General features: G+C 35.6%; 1 protein-coding gene across 1 annotated transcript in view; it reads right to left on the reverse strand.

Moving 5' to 3' along the window:
* Positions 1–1,579: 1,579 nt before the first annotated feature.
* The window catches only part of GABRA2 (gamma-aminobutyric acid type A receptor alpha2 subunit), a 59,155-nt gene continuing 36,681 nt past the window's right edge, over positions 1,580–24,053 (reverse strand). Inside the window, exons 4-9 of the mRNA XM_005415480.2 lie at positions 21,945–22,165; positions 19,571–19,653; positions 16,536–16,679; positions 15,589–15,741; positions 7,437–7,639; positions 1,580–3,396 (exon numbers count right to left, since the gene is read on the reverse strand). Of these exons, the coding sequence (XP_005415537.1) occupies positions 3,088–3,396; positions 7,437–7,639; positions 15,589–15,741; positions 16,536–16,679; positions 19,571–19,653; positions 21,945–22,165 (1,113 nt within the window). The 3' untranslated portion in view covers positions 1,580–3,087. The remainder of the gene's footprint in view (positions 3,397–7,436; positions 7,640–15,588; positions 15,742–16,535; positions 16,680–19,570; positions 19,654–21,944; positions 22,166–24,053) is intronic.

The following is a 24,053-nucleotide window of genomic DNA, read 5'->3' on the forward strand; positions in this document are numbered from 1 at the left end:
TTGTATTCTGGTATTCCTTGCACAATGCTCCCATTCACTTAAATCTTTACATTTATATTCACTTATCCAGTTGATATTCTTACAAATTTGCAACTTATGTGTACTCAGTTGGGCCACTGTAAATGTGTTAGCAGTGAAACAGTAAAGCATATTCCTTCTTCCCATAGAAGGAGAGTGCTTTAACATTGACCAGTTTACTAAATTTTCGGGAGCGTGCCCATTTAAAAGCCTTGTGATGCCCACAATAACTGCATGTATATATTTAAAATGTTTTGGATTTTTTTTTTACTGAGTTTATATAGTATGCCTACTTTGCTATATAAGTGGGCAATAGATGTAACTTTACTATGTGATAAACAGCTGTTTTTTCTACTGACTCAAGCAAGTGTAGAGAAAAGGGTCAGTGAATGAAAAAATAGTTGTACCTAATGAAAATGGTAGCAGCAGGGCTGACTAGCATGAGATGGCATTGGGCTTCTTGTGCAAACTGACAATGGGCTTTTTGCATACAGTTCTGAGTTACCCAGATGGTATTTTCCAGAGAAGTCTTGCTGGAGAAGACTTTACCATTAAAAGCCTTTGAGGAGGTCCCATTCTTGGATAAGGATGCAAGATCCTTCCTTATCAGGTAATTCAACATGACTGAGCACACTCACATTTGGCATGGGGAGACTTCTGACTATACAGTGTCGTGCATGAAGAAATACACAAAATTTCAACACTGTGAAGGGTTTGAGTACCTGGGATGCAGCCAAGGTTGAAACACAAACCTCTGTTTCTCACACCCCAGTCTTGAGAGGTTTGGAGAGTCCTTAGATCTTGCCAATAAGAACAGAAGGTAAGAACTCACTAGGTCAGAAGAAGGAGACCTCAGCCACAGAAAACATAATCGAGCTATTCAAGTTCAAGAGCATTTTAGGAGGGGCCTCCATTAAACTATACAGTCAGAGCCCTTTGCCAAAAACAGAGCTAAAAGTGAAGGGATTTTTTCTACAGTCCTAATATTTACAATTATTTGTACATATGTACATATTTATATATTTATTCATACCTGGACAACGTGATGTTCACGGGAAAATTTTTAATTTACAAATGAAACATTTTAAAAATGTATGCTTATACCATGAAAAAACCCTTTTTTTTATTGCTTGCCTTCTAGCCTTTTGTTCATAATCCCACTATTGCACACATCTCCATGTTACATGGAAGATCTACATTTACATATAAATATATATGAAAATAAGGATATTTTTCTTTTAATGTTCTGAGTAAAGTGCTCATTTTTAAGCTACTGTTGATGAGAAAGGTTTAGTCTGACAGTTTAATTAGAGGGAATTCAAGGGATACAAACCTTGTCCATGCTTCTCCCCTTCTTTTATAACCTACTAAATGTCTTTATTTTACTGATGTCAATTCTGTCTTAACTATTAATTCTATTTATAATATGCATTTGTGACCTTGGCATCTATACTGCCACACGAAGTACAAAACAGAATCACATCAAAAGCAAAGAAAAAGCAAGAAAATAAAACAGCAAAAGAAAGCAGTGTTTCTCTTTGTTGTTTTTAGCACACTTCCATGTCTTAAGATACTCTTTTATTTGATTTTAGAAATATTTGTACAACTTTTTTAAACTCTGAACATATCTATTTTATGCACTATACTCAAGTTACTGTACAAAACTGCAATAAATGACACTATACGACTACATATGTCTCTACTAGAAGACATCATCATAAAGGTGTTTCTTTTTTAAAGGTCAACTAATAACTGCTAATGTATGTGTGAATCAAAATATTTTTGATTGGCCAAGTATACTAAAATCTAAATACAGTACACAGTTATTATTTATGCTATGATTTACCAGGCCTTTAGGGGCATAAAGAATCTTTGCAAAGGCTCAGAAGAAAAACAATTTTACTGATAGTATTAAATGTTCTTATAAAATTGCCAATGGCAGATCCAATTTTGTTATATTTGTGTATATGAAATACAGTTGATGCCTGATGATGCATGACCTTTTATTAAAAAAATAACATTCAAATCTTAGCAAAATCATTTCTAGTATACAAAGTTGTTGTAAAGTTATGTCAGCGAAATGTAAAGTTGCAATTTACAAAAGCAGCAGTAAATTTTATTATATGGACATATTCCTGAACTTAAATCATGGTTCTTGTTTCCCTTGAAAACAGTGCTTCCTGGGACAAATACAGGTAAATATTGTAATGGCAGGATTTAGGAAAACATTAAGCAAAGAAAAAAAGTATATTATATTACTGATAAACCTGAAAAATTTCTGAGTGATTCTAGAAATCTGAAAATAATTCAATTAAGAACAAAAGCAAAAATAATAATTTTAAAAAAATCCAGCTTCTCTGAACCAGACAATCCAGCTTAGTAATATCAAATAAATAGTGAAAAAGTAAGTATCTCACTAGCAGAAGTTGGTTGATATTGAATTTGATTTACCCTTTTCCCTGAAATCAGTTAGATGAATTTATTAATAACTTCAAAGAGGATAGAAATAAGAAACTCGTGGCCTTTGCCATACAGTAGTGTTTACTACCTCCTCAATCTAACTTGTATCCAGAATGTTTGTGAAGAGCAGAACTGTATGACCTCCGTACTCTGTTATGTACATGGGTACTGCTATTGTATGAAACAATTACACCTTTTTAAAAAAATCACTTTTTTAAATGACAGTTTCTTTCACTAAAGTAGAATTAGTTACTTTATAGAAAAATATTTTAACTTTAAATTAAAAAAATACTGCTCCTAGATAATTATGTAGGATCACATCTTCATCTCATTGTACGGAGAGAATATAATTCTGTATATTTGAATCCTAGTTTAACAGAAGTCCCCTGGGTTTAACTTTTAAAGAGCTGGCTGTATTTGCCATGGGTGCTATCTGTTTACAGACCCATGAATTAATGCTGTGTCCCTCCTTTGGAGACACACAGACAAGACATTTATATACACACTGTACAGAATGGTTCACAGATTAGCAGTTATTAGTCGGACTGTACATAGCGAACAACCTATCTGATTAGAATGATGCTTGAGGTCCTCAGTGCAAGTCTGCTTTTAGGTTGATGGTGCAAAGCCAAGTAAGACAGGCTCCCTGTTTAAATATGTAGCCCAATACACTAAATTAAAAGTACCAAATAAGACTGGAAACACTATTCTAGACATTCTGTCAATTTTGCTAACACTGTTGAATGTCTTCTTTGCTTCTTGTGGCTTCGCTTCTGGTTTTGCCTTGTTGGGTTCTGCAGTTGTAGCACTCTTGGAGATGGTTGGTAGCACTGAGTCCTTGGTAATATTTGGAGCATAGTTGGCAACAGCCACTGCATAGGCATTGTTTTTCTTAATGACAGATGCTTTTTCTTTTTTCTATTGGAAGACAGCAGTAAGTTAAATATTTCATGTGTATTTGCCAGAATAGACTTAATAAAACATAATTTCAAAAGTAAAAGAAACAAGTGAGCATATTAAAATAAATACCATGCCAATAAATTCAGATATAAAGAAAGACATTTCCAGTCTATCCAAAAAGAAGGCTGAGGTGACATAAGACAGCTCTTGCACCATCAAATACCCTACTGAAGTTATGTGAGGAAGTCTCTGTTACTGCGATTGCAAGCATAACTGGAGAAGAGTTGCCCTTTCTGTAGTGGCTTTGCATCTGTCTCCTTACAAAAGAATTGCAAGTTCTCTACAATGTTTTCTGTGAAGATTACCCATTACCCATAGTAGTAAAATTAAAATTAGGCCACCTTTGTCACATTAAACTAGCATGACTATGGGACATGTCAGAACATACCACTAATACATGAATTTCAGTTAAGAGTATACATTTTTTAGAGACTCTGGAGAAATGTGTTTACACATATATATACATAGATACATATACAGACAGGTCAGGAAGAGATTGCAAGTGCAAGAAGGAATCCAGACTGATAGTTTTAGAACTGAGCTGAGATTTAGCCCTAGAACTATTTCTGGTTTTCATAAATTATTGGTTAAAAAAATGCATAACAATGATGAAAACAGGACTAGGAACCTAAAAACCAGCAGAAGATGAGGATAGTGGGATGGAATTAATTTAATGAAGCTCAGAAAAGGGCAATTTAAGTCCTGCACCTGGGGAGGAATAAGCTATGCACCAGCGCAGGTTGAGGCTAATGGGTTAGAAAGATGTTTTGTTGAAAAAGCCCAGGGGGTCCGGGTGGCCACCAAGTTGAACACAAGCCAGCAGTGAGCCCTCACAGAAACAAAGGCCAGCAGCCTCCTGGGCTGCATCACAGAGTGCTGCCAGCCAGCCAAGGGAAGTGATCATTCCCCTTGACTCAGCTCTGGTGAGGCACATCTGGAGTGCTGGATCCAGTTCTGTGCTTCCCAGCTCAAGAGAGACATGGACATAATGAAACTAGTCTAGTGGAGGACCACAGAGATGATTTAAAGCCTGAAGCATCTGAAATACAAAAGGCCAAGAGAGCTGGGGCTGTTCAGCCTGGAAAAGAAAAGGCTCAGGGGAAGTCTTGTCAATGTATGTAAGTATCTGAGAATAAAGATTAGACTTTCCCCAGTGAAATACAGTTGAAGGACAAGAAGCAAAGAGCACAAAATGAAATACAGAATATTCCTCTTAAGTATTAAAAAACCTCCCATTTTTACTATGAGCATGACCTAGCGCTGGCATAGGTTACCTAGAGAGGTTGTAGAATCTTCATCTCCAAACATATTAAAAAAATATCCGGACAATAACCCTGAGCAACCAACCCTAGCTGGCCCTGCTTGCACTAGGGGAGATAAATTTAATGATCTCCAGAGGTCAATTCCAACTTCACCAGTTCTGTGTTGTTATGGGACTGTGTATGCTTTCAAAGGGCTAAAGTTCAGCCAGGGGCAGGTCACTGGAGAGTCCCTGTGGACACATGGTCACAGGGATGTATAGGGAATGAATACAGGCTTGGGGTTTCAGACCAATACATAGGTTCACAGACCAGTTCTGCAATAAGACTGTAATGCTGTAAATTAATCCAATGCTTTGCAGCAATCTCAGACTAAGGAATTTCTAATAACCTACAAGAAAGGTTATTAGGAAGGCAGTTTCTCAGGAAGCAATATATATTATTGACATATATATAAATATAACATATATAATTTGTATATAAAACAATACAATAATATAATGTAATTTAAAATATATGTATGTGATTTAGAGACAAGCAAATAAATATTAGATTTAGTCTGTTTCTTCCACAAAATACAGAATTAAGCAGATGAAAAAATAGCTAACTTCTGGATCATATAAGAAATCATCAGTTGTATTGGTTTGTTTTGATTTTTAATCTGATGGAATTGACACAAGTACAGGAATTCTTGTGACATTTCTCATATAGGTGCATTTCAGTTTTCTACTTCCACTGGGAGGCATCTATTCCATTTCCAATTTTGGTTTTAAATTACATCCAATTTGATATTTATCTGGGCCATCTAAAAATCTTGCTAAGATTTTCATGGTTGGACGTTGTGCCTAAAATACCTTGTCTTAGGAGATGGTGTCACATAAAAACAGAATCTGGGAATCAGTTGGGAATTCAGCATTGTTCATTATTGACTGGAGTGTGAAAAATAGTTGATCAAATATATGTAGCTTTTTCCTGCACTTGCCTTCCTGTGAGGCAAATTCCCTGTCAACAGCACTTAGACAAGAATTTCCATATAATGGGAACACAGACAACTGTCACTGAGGAAACATATTTCATTTTAATTAGTAAAAAGTATTTCATTTTAATTAGTGAAAAGTAAGCCTGGCTTTAGGTGTACAGATACCTTCAGCTAAAAAAAGAGCAAATTACTAAATCAAATTATGAGAGGAACACTTTAATTCACTTATAAGTCCTTCCTTTCAGACACATTTAGTGTGTTTTTAAAAGGTATCTGTAATATCATTAATGAGACTTGCATAATAAAGCTGAACCATAGTTTTGTCTGAGAAACTATGACTATGTTAAAAGCTTATCTTTTTGTTAAGTCAGTTTGAAGAAAGAAGAGAACTGAACAAATGGATGGTATATAAATCTTAAAATGTAATGGATGCTATTGTCACTCCTAGGGAAGGAATACTGCCTAGCTTTTAAACAGTCTTTTACACTCCTAAGATCATGAGACAATGCTGTTTTTCTTTAAAGGAATAACCAAAGGATGATCAGAGATTTTGTAAGGGCTCCCTACATTACTACAATTACAAATACCATTATTGTAATAATGGCAATAACTGTCACACAGGGCAATGTGCCAGTCTGAGAAGCTTCACTCAAGACATGCTGATAAACTTGCCTTGATTTCCTTCTAGCAGGAGGTAACAGATCCTGAAGTTATGGATAGCACATGCCCTTCCAGAAGTCACAGGGAATTATGAACATTTCTTCTAATTCTCCTTTACTTTTGACTGAACATTTTACTTCTTTATGAATTGCTTCTTTATGCATTCAAAATTATGAGAAATCAGTTCATGAAACCTGCTTCACATTTACTATAATCATTTAGGAAGCAAATAAAATTCTATCCTATTTTAAGAAGGATCACAGAAACCTGTATTTTTCAGAAGAAATCCGTTTTCATTGGTAAAATCAAGGACTACGATAGGAAAAAATGATAAAATATATTAAGTCAGTCAAAATGAGTGAGCTTTAATAATTGTTCTGTGTTATTACAATTCTAAACTGCAAATACAAAAATCACTAGCTCATTCTGTTTATGAAATGAGAAACTCTATCAGTTCAAAACTTCTTCATTCCATCATGGCTACACCATTATAAAGACCAGAAAATTAAGGCATGATTGTGTTTCTGTGTACTCAAAGCATCAACACATCATAGGTGAAGAATTTTGTATATCTGCTATCTAAAGTGGTTTTAAAATTAATGTCTAGCTATCATTAGCAATAAGCTTCAGAATATAGGAAATGTTCAGAAATTCTAGATTTTGTTATTCATAGTACTTACATATATGGACATTAATTTGCTTTTCTAAACCTTACATACCATGAAAATTAATATACATTATGTATTTCTGTATTTTTGTTATTTTGAACTCAAATGAATTTAAAAATAGAAAAAGTGATCCACCAACATAATCTGGATTACATTTTACGAGTAACCAGATAAATGGTTGTGTCTGAGGAGTCAAAAAACAAGACAGGCAGTTCTCAAAATAAAAAACTAATGTTCTTGATAATGAAATCTGGATTAGTGAGACCAAATGAGATTAGCATAAGGGCAGAAATATCCCTGTTCAGGTAAGAAAATAAATGTACATTCTTTTGATTCAAAGCCTTTTTTTTTAATATAGCAAAATATCATAACAATATATTACAGCTGGTTTAGGAAATTGACTGGAAATAGGACAATTTCCTTAGGACTTACCTTATCATTCACTACACTTTTTCCATCCCAGGCCCATCCTCGTTTTGTGAAATAATTTACAGTTGCAAATTCAATTAATGCAGAGAATACAAATGCATAACAAACAGCGATAAACCAATCCATAGCTGTTGCATATGCTACTTTGGGGAGTGAATTTCGAGCACTGATGCTCAGTGTTGTCATTGTCAACACAGTTGTTACTCCTGCAAGGGGACACAAAAACAGAACATCAACAACTTCACTTGGATTTTGAATGTTAGCAAAAATAAACCAAAAAATATCATGGTACGCTTTTGAAACACAATGATTTTTTTTTCTAAGTTGGTGACAAACATTGCTAGAATTGTATTAAATGTTGATCTGGATTTTCCTTTGAAGTAAAGTCAGTTCAATTTCTTGTCTAAACTTTACTTTTTAGATGAACTGATGATTTTACTTACAGAAAATAATTTTTCTTAACTTGTCAGGGCAGGATAGGTTATTGTAAGAAACAAAATTAATAATTTCTTCACAGATTCATAATATTTAGCAACATTAGAGTAATAATGATTAATAGGTTAATGTTTGGTAGCTGGCTTCTCTGCAATGGCTGCAGGTTTGGCACCCATATTTACTGAAATTACCACACAAATATACTGATATACTGTTTTTATGAAATATTTTTTTCTTTACAGTTGTTGTCTTACTAACCATTCAGTGACATACTCAAAGACATAAACAGTGTAAGTTCTCATTCAGGTAACATGGATTGTATTCGAGAACAGTACTGATTTGAAATGACAGATTATTGTAACTGTATTATGTGTCAGAAAACAGGAGCTGGTGATATAGGAAGGCTGTGCATTCTCTCTGGCAGTTACTAAAAGAACTTTGCAGTACTTTTTTTACATAATGAGGATCCAGTAAAAAAAAAATAAAATCCCTCCCAAAAGAATGAGGAAGAAGATACATGGGAGGAAAGGAAGAGAAGAACTTTTGTCTGAGTCAGATTTAGCAAGCAGAAATCCACAGCCATAAATACAGTCTCCATTCCTTAAGTAAATCAGTTCTCCCACCTCAGGCTGAATCACATGTAGACAAACCAAACTATTCCCTTTGTGGCACACCATTAAGCACGTCTGCAGAATTAAAGGCAACACAAAGTGATACACTCAGCACAGATCAGCAAACCTACACCCCACTATGACAGCAAAGGAGATGCCATGGCAGAAATATTAGTAACAGCACATCACAGCTTCAACAAATACACACTCATAAAACTGGTGTGGGAGGCTTCCCAAGAGAAAGCAAAGTCACTCTCCCTAAGCCAGATCTTCTGCTGTCAGCAATCTGTCACCTGGGTTCTGGAGGAGCAACAGAGCTCTGATTTTCCTTCTGCTACAAGACAAGAAGCAATTTTAACCACCGTGTGAAAGAGAAGAGAGGTAGCATTTGCATCTACTGAGACCTCCTCAGACTCCACAATTTTCATCCCTTCAGTAAAGACTCTCTATCTCAGAAGGTGCTACAAAGGGTGACAGAGCAAAGCTAAGTGGACTCAGCTTCAGTGCTTTCAAAGGTCTGTGCAGCAGGCAGAACAAGACACAGATGCATCCTGCTGAGTCACACAGGAGACACCTTAGCAAACATAAATCTCTAATTGCTGTTTTTCAGCCTCCATAAATTAAAGTAGTGGATGGCCTGGAATCAGCCATGACACTGTTGGCATCTCCTAGGCTATACAATGAAAAGGAAGCAGCTATCATACAGAACAGTATGAAAATCTGTAGACAAAATGTATTTTGTAAAGAACTTAGTCTCTCCTAATGCTTACAGAACATATGGCTTAATTATTTTCAGCACCTCAGGGAAAAGACAGCCTATCTTACATTTAAAATTATCACATGTAAATTTTAACACTGGTCCTGACCAGCAGATAAACCATTATAATTATACAGAGGTATCAGTAAAGTGGATGTTTCTCAGATATAAGGTGACCTTATCCACATGTAAATATATACAGTTGCTAAGGTATTACTCAGTTTAAATCCCACTTTACAGAGTAAATTAATCTTCTGGAAACCACATTGACTTCTTCAGAAATCTGATTTAAGATTTACTGCTGACCTTTCCTAGTCCCAGTTTAAAACATTGTGAATTTATATCTTGTTACCACATGCTACCACTTGACAATTTCTCTAAAAAGTTCAGCAAGTTACACCACTTTGTGACCCAAATGCTAATCAAGCAGCACACTGTCAGACCATTGCCAACATACTTTCATTTATTCCTTCACTCTACAAATTCAGTGATGTTCAAGGTACCACAGTCATTTAACCTGAACTGAATGGGAAAAAATTGGACAGAAAATTTCATCTTAATATCTGTCAGTTTAGGATTCTCTAGTCCTTTTAGATTGCTATTATTCTTCAGAGAAAAGACAGATGATTTTGCACATTATAGTTAATTTGAAAAATCAGTTTTATCAAGTCTTCTTTATGAAAAAGGACTGAATGGAAATAACCTGCCTCCTTGCCACTGCTAAACCTGAGAGGACTGAAAAGTTATTAATGTGGAAGAACATGGTCAACTTGAAAAAACAAAACTTATTTATTTCATAAACATTTAACTTAAAACCTCACAAAACCCATACACTGATCAGAACAAAACTGTTCCTCATTGTTCATCTAATTCATAACACTAGTGAACTAGAATTGGTATAAAAAACAGCAAGTAGATTGTAGCCCCTACAATGAGGTTGTCAAAAAAACATTTAAAAGGCTATGTAAAAGACTGCATGATATCTCACTATGATGCAGAAAAAACAGTTTACATACAGGGCAAGAACTCTCTTCTATAGCTTAGCACCCAGCAGATGTGGAAACTGAATTGATGCCAGAAGAAACAGTCACGTATTATTTTGTAAGGACCATGAGCAGTCATCAGTTTGTCTTTGAAAAAGATCCAAAAAAATAAACCATCCAACCACCTTTTTTCTCCAAAGAAGACCAAGCATTTTTACTTAAGAGTAAACATCCTTACAAGGTTTGTTCTCAGGAGTGCATGCCTACAAAGCTAAATATCTTCTATCACTACAGGTTTATCCATTACAGCCAAGACTGGAGCTATCTGATTGCCTGGGATTTTTTTTTTTTTTTTAATAGTGCTGCTTTTGAAACAGCATTTGCTTACTGGAGAGAGAAAATCCATCTCCAGAGCTGCAAATTCAACACTTTTCACTGGCACTAAACTTGTATCTCTGGAAAATAGCAGCTCTGTTATGCTTATAACACTGGAAGAGGTAATCTGAAAAACTAGAAATGTCTAACTAGAAACAGAGAGTGGAAATTGGAGGAGTTTACACAAATATAATAAAGTTAAAATCTGTCAAGATAACTACTTTATGCCCACATTTATTAGTTACACATAATGGTTGAAAAACATATCACAAAAGGATTGATAAATCACTTTTTTTTTTTTAGTTTAGGAAATTAATTTCAGTATTCTATTTTTTAACAGCAATTGCAAATGTGTTTTGGTAATTAGATATCCAACCTGGTCCAAAGCCCAAAGAGATTCATAAATAAAAATAACAGCAGAAAGAAACGATTGTTGACTATTTCAGAGATAACAGATTACCACTTCATTTTATCACTCCAAGACCAAAGAGAAGTGTAAACAAAAGTTTAAAAATTCTTTACTCAATGTATATGTGTTAGAAGGGAATGCAATACAAAAGGAGTGTACTGTGATTGTGCTCGAACAACAGCAGGTAAATCTGAACAACCATTGAGTGAATGATTACAGAAAATAGCTCAAGCACTCTGTCTACCCTTTTCACTAAAATAACAACACCAACCAGCCTTTTTAAATAGCTTGGGAGACAAGAACTATAACAAAATCTATTTCCAGAAAAGTTGAATTGAATCAGTTGGGTAAGCTACGTATCCATATGGTGAAGTTGGTACCATGCTGCTTCACTGTATCAATACTGAGCAATGGAACACAATTTCCCATTGAGCAACAGACAAGTTTATTCCCAGAGCCAAATGGCAAATGCTGTTTACCCCAGCTCCAGGAAAAGCTGCATGCAATTATGCCACCCCTGGAATATGAACTAGTGACTTCACACACAACTAAGCTAGGAGACATATTGGTTTGTTTGCAGCCAGCTCAGTCCCTTACTGAGGGCTAGTTTTCCACTACCCACTGCCTATCACTATATTATTATATCTACATTTAGCAGATATTCCCAATTAAGAAATTATAAACAGAAATGTGTGAGTGGCGGGATATCTCTAAAGCCACAAAAGATAATCTGCAGCATGTAGAAGGAGAGAAGAATAAAGACAATTGAGATTTTTTTTTGCAATGAAATGGGAAAATGTACTTTATATTTATAGAATTGCTCAAAAGGATGGGTCTCTATTATTCAATTCCCATGTAAAAATAACCAGAGAACAAATCTTCAAAGTTCTCCAAGAACTTTTCTTGGGCTCCTCTTTCTGTAGTGTCACAATTAAAAAGTTGCTTTGGGTTCGCATGGCAAGGTTTTGGTAGTGGGGGGCTGCAGCAGTGGCTTCTGTGAGAAGCTGCCAGGAGCTTCCCCCATACCTGAGATCCAAAGCCAGCCAGCTCTAAAATGGACCCACAACTGCTGGCCAAGGCCAAGGGCAACACTGGCAGCGCCTCTGGGATGACATATTTAAGATGGAGAAAAAATTATATTGAGCAGAAGCAACTGCAGGCAGAGAAGACAAGTGAGAATATGTGACAGAAACACCTCTGCAGACACCCAGGTCAGTGGAGCGGGAGAGGCAGAGGGAGGAGGTGCTCCAGGCACCAAGATGATATCCCCCTGCAGCCTGTGGTAAAAGCCATGGGGAAGCAGCTGTGCCCCTGCAGCCCAGAGAGAGGTCCACGGTGGAGCAGAGATCGACCTCCAGCCCACAGAGGACCTCCCAAAAGAACAGCTGAATGCCTGGAGGACGCTGTGACACTATGGAAATCTGTGCTGGAGCAGGCTTCCAGCAGGACCTGTGGCTCCACAGGGGACCCATGCTGGAGTACTCTGCTCCTGAAGGACTGCATCCCATGGAAAGGACCCACATCAAGAACAATTAAAAACAGACACAGGAGCTCAAAGTAACAATAAAATTACTCAGAGTAACAATAAAATTATCACAGTGAACTGACAAAAGAACATAGCTATGTGAATTTAAATATAATAAATAATAAGACTAATTTTTGTTCTTTCCTGCTTCAGTTAACAAAGATTATATACCTAACTACATTTATTTTATCATTCTCATTGATACTCCCTGTGAGTTAAAGGACAGATAACTGTAGAACTAAGAAAACTAATTTCTGATTTGTCACCTGCATCTAATACTGCTATTCAAACACATGTGATGCTTCTAAGTGCTATGACCCATTAAAATGAAGCAAGAATCCAATAAGCTGCACAAGATTAGTTTTGCTAATATTGTTGACACTAAATTCATGACAATAAAGACATTAGTAAATGAATAAGATTGTAATCTTGCACTAAATGAAGGCATTATGAACCAGTCTTATTCTCTTTCATTAAGAATGCAATCAGATTTATCTGCTAGAGAAAACACATTCAAGACTTATTTAATCAACAATGACGAAACTTTCTTTTTCCAATAATTTAAAGCAAAGTTGAAGCAATATAGTAATATTAAATAGATGCCATAAAGAAAAGGGATTAAAGAGCTCAACTATAAAATAAGCCTCATTATACCAACCCCTAATGTTAGCCTAGAACTTGAAACCACCTTGCAAGAGAATAAAAAGGGAAACGAAAAGTAACTTCTTTCATCCATTAAATAATACACGCTAAGTGGTGCTTTGAATAACTTGAAGCTATGTTTCATTGAAAGGAACAGTATCCCAGTAGCTGGTCCTTAGCTCTCAAGAAGTTCATTGAGATAAATTTCTCATTGATTTTCAAAAACACTTTGTCAAACCTTCTGTTTAATTATATTTTAAAACTGATATATTTAATATACAATGCAAAGATGGGTATCTAATAAGTGACTACTCCATATAAAAACTAAAAATTAAGTATGATCAATAGAAGTATAAAGGAATACCCCCTACAATTTTTATATTCTCTGCTGAATGTAGCTGGTTTCATTAACCTAACTGTAGTATGAGCTTCTTTTGTCACTGGATGGAGCCTACTCCAAAGTATCACCCAGATGAAACCTTGAGTGTACCAGCTCAACTCCAACTGACAAGAATATTTCAGTACACTCAAAAACCACTGAAGAGCTCTAGAGAAATTTTGTTATGAAACTCTGACTAACTGCACATTTTTGTAACACATTCAGGCAAGAGACCAGGGGGTATCAGAAATCCCAGTGACAACTGCTGCCAGTAGGTATGGAGAAAGCCTGGGAGATCCACTTGAGGCTCTGCATTTAGAGAGCCCATTGGCAGCTTCTGCTGACAATCTCATCTAGAGTGTAAAAGAATGTTATGAAATAGCTCCTCAGGGAAAATCCAACCCAACCCACTGAAAAAGGCTAAGCCTGAGGAGCAAATGCTGCATGCTAGGGCTAAGGTTTCTCCAAAAGGCAGAGCCTGGATGTGTCTTGTTTCCCTGGGTTAAGGGTGCCTGAAGGGGACAGAGCCCTTACCGGCATACAGGGTGCATGTCTGTGTGGCAGGAAAAAAAATACTAGCATAAAACTGCTATGTCTGCAATAAACCCATCGGTTTTAGTAAAGAGATTTCAGGTTTGGTGTCACTGAGTGGTGTGATTCTGTTCTTGTGGCCCTCCTATGCACTTCCCTCAAGACATCTGAAGCAGGACACTTCATTATCCATGTTATACTAAACCCCAGGAGAGCAAAGCAGAAGGCTGCCATGCAGATACAACTTATTTCTAAAAAAAATATAAATTAAACAGAAAATAAATCAATAATAAAGAACAGGTGTGCAGGAAGGGATGCATTTCAGGAATATTATCCCAGGACCTTGTTAGGGATGCAGTGCCTTGTTAACAGTGTCACAGTAACAGAAAGTGAATTTTAGGAAGGGCAGATGCGAGACTTTTTTTGGAGAAACCAGTGACACTGTCCTATATGTATTGGAGTGGATACAGAAAAGGGCAAAGACAGAGATATAGAAGGATTTGACAGTGTACTTGTGAGGCTGGAAAACAGGAGTGTACATTTTCATAATCAAAAAAGGATAAATTCACAGAAGATTTTGAAGAAAGACAAAGAATCTGCCTTATAGCTGCCTGGAAAACCATGGTAGAATTCTAGTCCCACTGAAACCACTGACCCATTTCATCTGACTTCTGTAAGGCTCATAGTCAAACCTGCAATTTTCAGAGTGCTTTGTGTGGCATGTTTTCTACCAGGAGAGACAGTAAATGCTTTGTTGTGCATCATATTTAATATGCATTTGAGTTTGGCCTATTTTTTGAAGAGTACACGGTGCTCACTGATGACTAAGCATACCATTTTATGCACCATTTTTGACGGGTGATTTCACACAGAAAATAATTTTATTTTGCCAATCTCTTTTTCTTTAAAAGCAAACAAACTAAATGAACTTTGCTTTGCAAATAAGAAAGACGTTACTTTGAGAAACACCATCTTACTGCTCTGCTGAACCTGCCGCACAGTAATCTCCAATTTGAATTAGCAAAAAAGTGTTGCCCAAACCCCCGGAATAGGGTTTCTTTAAAACAACTTCTGCTTGAAATTTTAACGCAAATAATTCAACAAATTCAAATTTAATTTGCCTAATTTACAAATAAATTTAGAAATTTGCTTATCTACCAAGTACCAGAATACTTGAATAATACCAAGGTTAGTAAGATATTTCAGAAAATCATCTAAGTTTACTAAATTTACTTTTTAAATAGAAACATTATCATCTTTTTCTATTCTGTGATTTTTTTTTCTCTTAAGAGTCAAGGATGTGAGGACAGTTTGCTTGCATGTACTAATTCCCAAGACCTTTGGGATTCTCACAAGATGTGTGAGCTGCAGTTGAAAGTTGTTTGGACTAGAAATCATATCACATTCTACAAACACTTCAACTTGAATGAAAAAGCCCTTTACTTCAGAAGTACTTTCTAGCATCTTCAGCTACTGCAAACAGAGCTAATGCTACTCAGTATACTCACCAAAGACTGTCCTGGCAGGTACAGATTCTCTGTTCAGCCAGAATGACACTTGAGACAGAATGACAGTCATGATACAGGGGAGGTAAGTCTGAATGACAAAATAACCAATTTTTCTCTTCAAGTGAAAATGAGCCGTCATTACTGTATATTCACCTAGGTGCCACAAACAAAAAAAAAAAGACAATGAAACAAAGGTTATCATCTTCAGAAAGTCCATTTCCTTGATAAGAGAACATTTGCTATATTTATGCGAAACAAATGTTCTAGGGTTATATCGTACCACAGGTGTTTTGCAATAGCATCCTGTAGAATGTAAGAAAGATTTTGAGTACAGCTATTTCTTATTCCCACTGTGTTCCATGAAAGATGAGTGTAAAGGAACTTCCAGGAACTTTTGTATGCACTGAGAAGAACTTCAGCCTTGAAGTCTTCTGTTTATAAGCAACTCTCTGCATTCACACAACAGCTCTCTGAGAATTTAATCATGGTCAGAAGCAGCCACGGGGGTCCATCAGCCTGGCACATGCAGGAAGACAGTCGAGAGTCTAGTAGAATAGTCCAGTGTTTCATGTCAAAAACATGATGGAAGGGAAACATGGCTGAAACCTGTCTGCTTTACCATTTAATAGACAAAATCTATGTCATTTACAATATGAAATTTAACAAATATCCCAACCCTGGGTTACAAATGTTAGGATTAAACATGAAGCTTCAGATAGCATTTTAAAAAATAGTTATTGAGGGCAATTTCACCTCTGCTATCACCAGCTAATTATAATTTGAAAGAATCAGTGAAGTGCTGTTTTGTGTTACTTGTACAGTACATGGCTAATAGATCACATTTTGCAACATTCTTTTTCAGAAGCCTGTAACACCACCTGGAATATAGTTTTCACAACCAGTAACTGCCTTTTTCTCCAAAATATTTCAAAATGTCTTTTACTAACCTGTACTTGACTTAACTGTCTCTTTTCCAATTGTTTGGCCTAAAAGATCATACTGATTCAGTCTTGAGCCATCTGGTGCCACTTGCACTGAATCTGAAGCATTGTAAGTCCAAATGTATGTCACTTCTGAAGTTGTGTATGCATCTGTGTGAAACAAGATAAAATATTTAATCAACAATTTAAATTAAACAGCGTCCATACAAACTCGCAGAATTACAAGAGCTACTTATTTTTCAAATAAAACTCACCCCAAAGAATTTAAAATTATGTGGTAAAAAATATCTTTGGTCATTTAAAATAGCTTTACTGTAAAGTAAGTGCCTATTGCAGCATGGGAACAGGGCACTCACTTGTGATCTTATTAAACACAATTTCTTTATATTAAACTACAAACAACGTTTCTTCTACACTGTTAAAAGACTTGTCAGAGATTAGATATTATATGTATCCTATAATTTGTGATAACACAGATGAAAAGAAGAATAATTTGCAAGACTTAGGACACACAAAATTTTTAAAAATTCATTCCTGTATAGTTCTGACCTTCCATTGTCTCCATGCTCAACTTTGGGAATGTATCACAAGAATTTTATTATTAGTTGAAATCCAGACTTAAACATGGCAAGCCAGCAGTCAAAACACCCTGGTACCTTGTTCTGCCTACCCTCTTAAATCTCACTAGTGTCCATTATTTTGGGGGACACACCAACATTAAACAGGCTGCTCTCTCAGTACATTCATGATCAAACATACATTTAGCCTGGTCTCAAAAAAACTAGTATGAAAGAAAATCAACACTGAATTTTAAACAGCACTTATGCCTCTCCAGTAAGTAAGGAAAAAAATTGTATGTCCTGAAAGTTTTTCCAGTCTAATATGCTATTAACAAATGGGATAGGAAAGAAAAAGGGTAAACCACTGATGGAAGAAGTTGGGTTCACTTTGATTGACTGAGACACGTACATTTTAAATCCTACACCATAATTGCAGTGTAATTAAAAAGTAAAGCATCATTACTGTTGGTCTGCAAACATTTTCACTTGTGAAATGTCTAGAGGCTCAGAAAGTAGCTTCTTCATGCAACTAGCCATAAATTGCATGACTAACAAAATCTAGCAGGTGGGCAGCAAGTAGAGATTTTTAGCACTTCCCATGTATCCTTTCAGCTTTACACAAAAATATCTCTGCTTTAATGCAAACCAGCAGTATGGCAAATTGCTAATTTCTCTCCATTCTCTTCACTTTCAGCTAGACTTTTTGAAAAGAATAAAGAAAAGCAATCTATTAAGCTACAGCTTCTCCCATACATTCAGTGTGGCTTTTCTCTTACGTATAAAAAGAGACATTCATACATGCTGATGATCCTCCTAGCAACGTAAGATTAGCAGCATATGAAGAGCTGTGACAAATATATACCACCGGCAAACTTGCCTTAGTTAAACCAAAATCCTCAGGATTCCTGCTTATTTTCACCACTATTCATCATTCAGATTCTATCCCAGAATAAAAGCTGAAAAATACACAGTTGTCTAGAATTAGTCCTAGGTAAAGAAATAAAATGTGTGTGAAGCCATTCAAAATGAACAGAAGTAAGAGTCCCCTGAGAATGTGCCAACAGGCATGGGTGACTTTGAGGGAAATGAAATACACTTTTTAAAATCACACTGCTCACATTTAGAATTCCTCTGATTATTAGAAAATCATAGGCAGAGAAAAGAAGAGCAAGCTGGTAAGAAAAACAATCAGGACCAAAAAAAAAAAAAGACAAAAAAAGGAAGTGATTCACACAGAGTCTAATACACCTAGTAATAAGGATTTCCAACCTAAAACTGCTCCTGAAGAAAGTTTTTTTGCCTGAGTACCAGTTTCATTATTACAGGAGTTTTCAAATTGTTTTGAGGCTACATAGGAGTCTTTTTTTTTCCTGTAACACCTTATAAATCCAACATGCCTTGCTGGGTACATATATGTAAATATTATTATACTAGCTGATTTTGGCTAACATCTCTGGTGTTAGTTATTTAGGCTGCATTATGCACTACAAATATAATACTGAGGGGGCAGGAGAAGGCTCCATGAGGCAAACAGTATTCATTCTAATGATCTTTTGTCTCCTTAGATAAGATTTCCTACAAATGTGGAAACATCATCAGAACCACAGGCTTTATTTAATTTGCTACAAACTCCATGGAAAAGGGATATTGGAGCACGATGGAGACAGTGTGCACAGTAGCACAGTGCTATGACAAGCATCATGCGGTTAATGAGGTCCTTAGTGGCAGTATATCCCCTGTTTTGTATTCTGTGGTTGCTACAATTATTGTAAAGTCAGCCACATTTTATAGGCTTAACTTGTTTCCTCAAAAAAACCCAATTTCCTTTCCTGGGCCCAGCAGAAAATGTAGGCTGCAGCCAAAGGAAAAAAAATAAAGCTTTTAGTGTAAAACATCCAAAATATATATAATGAAGAAGAAGAAGCATGGCTGTAATCTAAGAAAGTGAAATAATGCTGCTGTTAAAAATAATAGCAGTGAGGTCAAATTCCACCTGTCTGTAAAATGCAGATGCACTAAATAATGAAATTTTTTATCACATGAAGCCATTCCTTATTCCTTTCATTGAATAAGAACATTAAAAATATCATTAACAATAAAGAGAAACTAAGTTTTGGTGATAAATTTAAAAAACCCACTCACTGAATTCCTCTATCTGCTCTTTGTTAATGCTGCACAGGCTAAATGCATCCAGTTCTGTGTTGGTCAGTGTGATTTGCACACTGAAATGAAAGTAGACCAGTGCAGTGTTGATCAGGTGCAGGCTGTTTGTTGTTAACTGGAGTAATGAAATCTTTAAAATAAACTAGAAGACACAATACTTGAATAGAGAAAAGAGATTTTGATGTGTCAGGTTACAGCTGTTTTTAAGTTCCATCTTGTGGTTTATATTTCTCATGTAAAAATTTACTGAAACAAAATTATGCTGGGAAATGTTAGATATTCACTAATCAAAGGCTCTAGTTCCCATTATATACTTACAGCTGCCAAATTTAAGTGGGCACGAGTGAGCATCCATAGGGAAGTCCTCCAAGTGCATTGGACATTCAGCTTGGACTGTAAGCCTAAAAGGCAAAAGATCTCTATGCATTAAAGTCATTTAGCAGGACAAGAAAATCAGTTCCACAGAAATGAACAGAGTTCATGCCAATTTAGTAGACTAAATTGAAATTTTATATTAAACGAACAAGAATTTAATTCTACTTTTACTTCTTCCAATTTATGTGTTCCTTTGAAAGGCATTTACTTATTATATCAAGAACCTGTAAAAGCTGACCTCAAAATTATGAATAAAGGTCATTTAAAGAAAAATACAAATTAAGTACTGCCAGGCTGTTAAGAAAAATCATTTTCTTCTCATAATATTTTGTGGTACTTGTGTGCTACTACAGCTCTTAAAGGAGCATCTAAAATACAATTAACTTGCCAAAGAACCCTACTCCAGTCTTTTGAATTCAATTTTTTTCACGGTTTGAATGGAAGATACAGAGAAAAAATATTTGTGTTCTTTCAAAAGATTGCTGCTGCTCATTCTCCATGTTACTAGCGATTACTCTTTATATTTATGTAAAGTGTGACAGGATGTTAACAAAGCGTCCATTTTTGCCTATTTTGTGAAATATCCCAGTATCATGTACAGGGATTACTACAATAAAAAATAATTTAAAACAATTTCAAGAAAGCATTTCATGGACTTCCCCATTATTTTTAATTTTTTAAAAAAGCCAAGAAAAAACCCTATGTTTCTCCTTCCTATCCTTTAAGTCTTCTCTGGATAGAGATTTTTTTCTGTAAGCCTTTTCTTCCTCTTCTTCCAGCCCCAAACATCAGTTACATCCATCCTTCTGTATTCCCAGTGGTTCCTAGTCATTGTATTCTCTGTCACATTCTCCCAGCCTTCCACCAAAAAATATTTCATATTTCTACTCCTCCACTCGCCAGGAATGTGTATCTGAATTCAAGGGGCACCAGGAGATAAGAATCAGCAAACAGGCTGAAGGCAAAGGAAAGAACTGCATGAGCCTCTGATGTAAATCACACAATCATTTTATGTAGACATGATAAAAACAGCTGTTTAAAATCTAGGCAAAACAGATCAGTGTACACATTAATCTCATACCCTGAGAACCAACATACTCACAAGTAACAAAAATGCTTAGTCAATTATAATTAACCTGACTCAGCTTATGCTTCATAATGGTTTCAAACAGTATTTCCTATAATTTATAGTACATTATTCTTATACTCTCTGGAGAAAGAGAATTTCAGTCAGCTTAGACAGATAATTCTCAAATATTAATTTGAGCCAAAAGAAAAATACAACATAGGGGGCCTCAATTTACTTCAAGCAAACTTTTCTGAATCTCTCCAAGCACGACATCATCCAATATCACAGTAGCCTACTCATCAGCTCTCAATAGGGTAAGGGTTTCAGAGCTGTGTAGTAAAACTGGGTTCCAGGGATGCTGGCATGGCTGCATGGAGAAAGTACCACAGTACATGTGAACTTTGAAGCTCACATTTTCTATCTGACTTAGGCTGGGGATTTTAAGTCAACATTCACGGCAACTTCAATTTATTAAGTATTCTCCAAGAAAAAGAAAAAACCTAAGTCAAGGGCTTCTGGAAACTTGAGTAAAATATTCAAAAAATTCACATAGGTAACAAACATTATTGCCAAAAGAGTTACCAAGAAGAAATCAGTCTTATAAAAATGTTACTAATATCTGTGTATACATTATTTTTTATAATTTTTCGTATTCTATATTCTATTTTCTAAGCAAATTTAAAACATTTTACCAGCTGAAATATCTTAGCTACAAATGATGCACAAGATGAAAAAATTAAAATTTTAAGTTAAATATTTTAATTATATATAAAGAAACAGTAATTACACAGTAAGACATATTTTCCCTTTAGCTCTTGCTGGAAAGAATTTGAGACATTATTATCTCTTCATTCTTGCTCTGTTTTTTTATTCCCCCGATCTTAATAAAAATTTTGCTTAGGGACTCACATATTCAGTACAATGGCTACAGTAATAGGCCAACTCCTACATTATTTTAATCATTCTAAAACAGACTTGGTAAACTCTACCTGAAGGTCTCACTTAACTTTATTCAGCTGTTCAATATCTTCAATGTATTACAAAAATTGAGGCGCACATAAGAAAACTATCTAACTCATTATCAGCCAAAAGACTTTTAACAGAACTGGAAACAAAACATACATTTTTCTAGCTTTCTTTCTGCTTAGAGAAAAACAAAATAAAGGAGAGTTCTCCTGAAACCTGATTTAATTGTTCAATGGAAAAATCCCATCAAGAAATAGCTTGAGTAGAGATGAACAGACATACCTCATGGTGTACAAGAGTGTCCCATCGTCCTGGATTCGTAGAAGCTTGTTTGGCATTGTCATGTTATGGGCCACTGACTTCTTCCCATTGTGGAAAAATGTATCTGGAGTCCAGATTTTGCTGGCCATTAGGTTGTTCAGTCGAAGAATGTTCATTGGGCCTTTAAACTTTAATCTCTCATCCTTCCATCGCTGACGGAAGAACACATCTATCGTATACTCCTGTAATGGAATAAATATATGCCTTTTTTGACACAATGAAACACTAATCTGCTTTCTGAGAACAAAAATAGAAAAGCTTTGTCTGCAAAATTCCCTTTGCAAAATTGTCAAGTGAGAACAATCATCACAAAAAAAATTGTATAGTACTGAGAATAATAAGCAGGAAGTCAGTGTATTAAGGGTATGACATTCTGCTTCATGATTGCTAGGTGTTGTTTTTATATTGAACTCTTTCAATATTTATATCTGTTTCTGATATCCAAAGTATCTGTGACCTGGGTAATTAGAGTAAACGCAGTAAGGAAGGAAAGTAAGGAAAAAATACACAACATTAAATAGTTCTTTCAGTATCTTCTGCTGTAGAGTAACCCAGCATTTCAAGAGCATGGAGAATGGCTGAGCCTGGAAGGAAACAAGGCAACCCATAAGGGGTACAGTATATACAAACAGAATGATATAAGATTTTTTCAAAGAGGAATGTAAGGCTCCGTAGTGGTGTGGATTTTATGAACAAAAGTACCTAGGTAGGAAACAGCAGCTGATGATTAACAGGTGACACACACTGCCTGGTGAACATCACCCTGATGCCTAGTCTTGGGAAGGCAGTACAGTGGGGAAAAAAGGATGCAAGCAAAAACAGACTGATGACCTAGACCAGATGCCTGTGTCAACAGGCTGGGTATCCCATCTGGTGGGTTTTGTTGTTGTTTAGTTGGTTGCTGGCTGGGGTTAAACCACAACACAAATAAACATAAAACTGATTAAACATTGACAATTTAAATTTATCAGCTATCTTCAAAAATGAAACTGCAAATGGATTTAGTGCTTTGCTTTGCCCAGCATAAAAACTGGATATGGGAGAGCTTAAAAACTATGTTGGAAGCAAACTGTATTCGGCATATTGGCAAATGCTACCTTGATGCAACTTTCTTTTGTTGGACAGGTACAAAATGTGGTCTTATGACTTCCAAATATTAGTATGCTGCAACAGTCTGTACCACTGCAATTGCTCTGCATAGATAATTTCCACGTAAATTACTTTGAATGGACAAGGCCTGATAAAATTTAACCAATATAAAATTTTCAAGGGATTTCAATATAAAAGTGACTTCAAGGAACTTATCAGCCTCTATCATTTTCTGCTGGCTCCCTTGTGTGCTGATTAACAAGGCTTAGGGTTCTTCTCCATCAATCATACAGCAATACAAAAGGAGTGCTGACTAGACAGAGACAAGTGACAGCTTTCTTCAGCTCCTTTGGTCTGCGAGCCAAAGAGCTGTGAGGACCTTTTCCAGGTCAGGGCCAGAGGCTACGGAGAGAATGAGGAATAAAGGAAAGAGAATTTTGTTATGTGAAGGAGCATGACAGGGGCAGGAGAGAAAGCAGTTCTCTTTAGGAACGGCGACAGATGCAAAGAGATATTTTGGAAATTATGGATACTTATAAACTAATGTGACAAAAAACAGAAGCTCAGTTTTTAGCTATACCAAGTGGTATATACATAATACATTAATGTAATAAATTCTGTCATTTTTCTAATTAAAATTTTAAATTTTTAAAATAAACTTAAATAAAACTAACACGACAGTACACTGAACATTTATTTGCTTAGTTTTCTTCAATCTCATTTTCTATTTTCTCTAATAATATTTTATCAAATATATCTGTTTAATACAAAACTATGAACCTCTAAAAGATGTGTTTCTTTGATATTATACTGGATTTTGTTCAGTGCCTCATCACTGCTAGAGACACTGCCTCATAACAAGTGGTTTGCTCACTTCTATATGATAGATCACATTTAATTGTCCTCTTTTATTTGCTGATTTATATGTTGTTTTATTTGTTAGATATCATGTGACTTAAAATCCCATTTACAAATAACAAG

This window comes from Geospiza fortis, unplaced genomic scaffold, assembly GCF_000277835.1.
Source record: "Geospiza fortis unplaced genomic scaffold, GeoFor_1.0 scaffold40, whole genome shotgun sequence".
Taxonomy (NCBI): Eukaryota; Metazoa; Chordata; class Aves; order Passeriformes; family Thraupidae; genus Geospiza; species Geospiza fortis.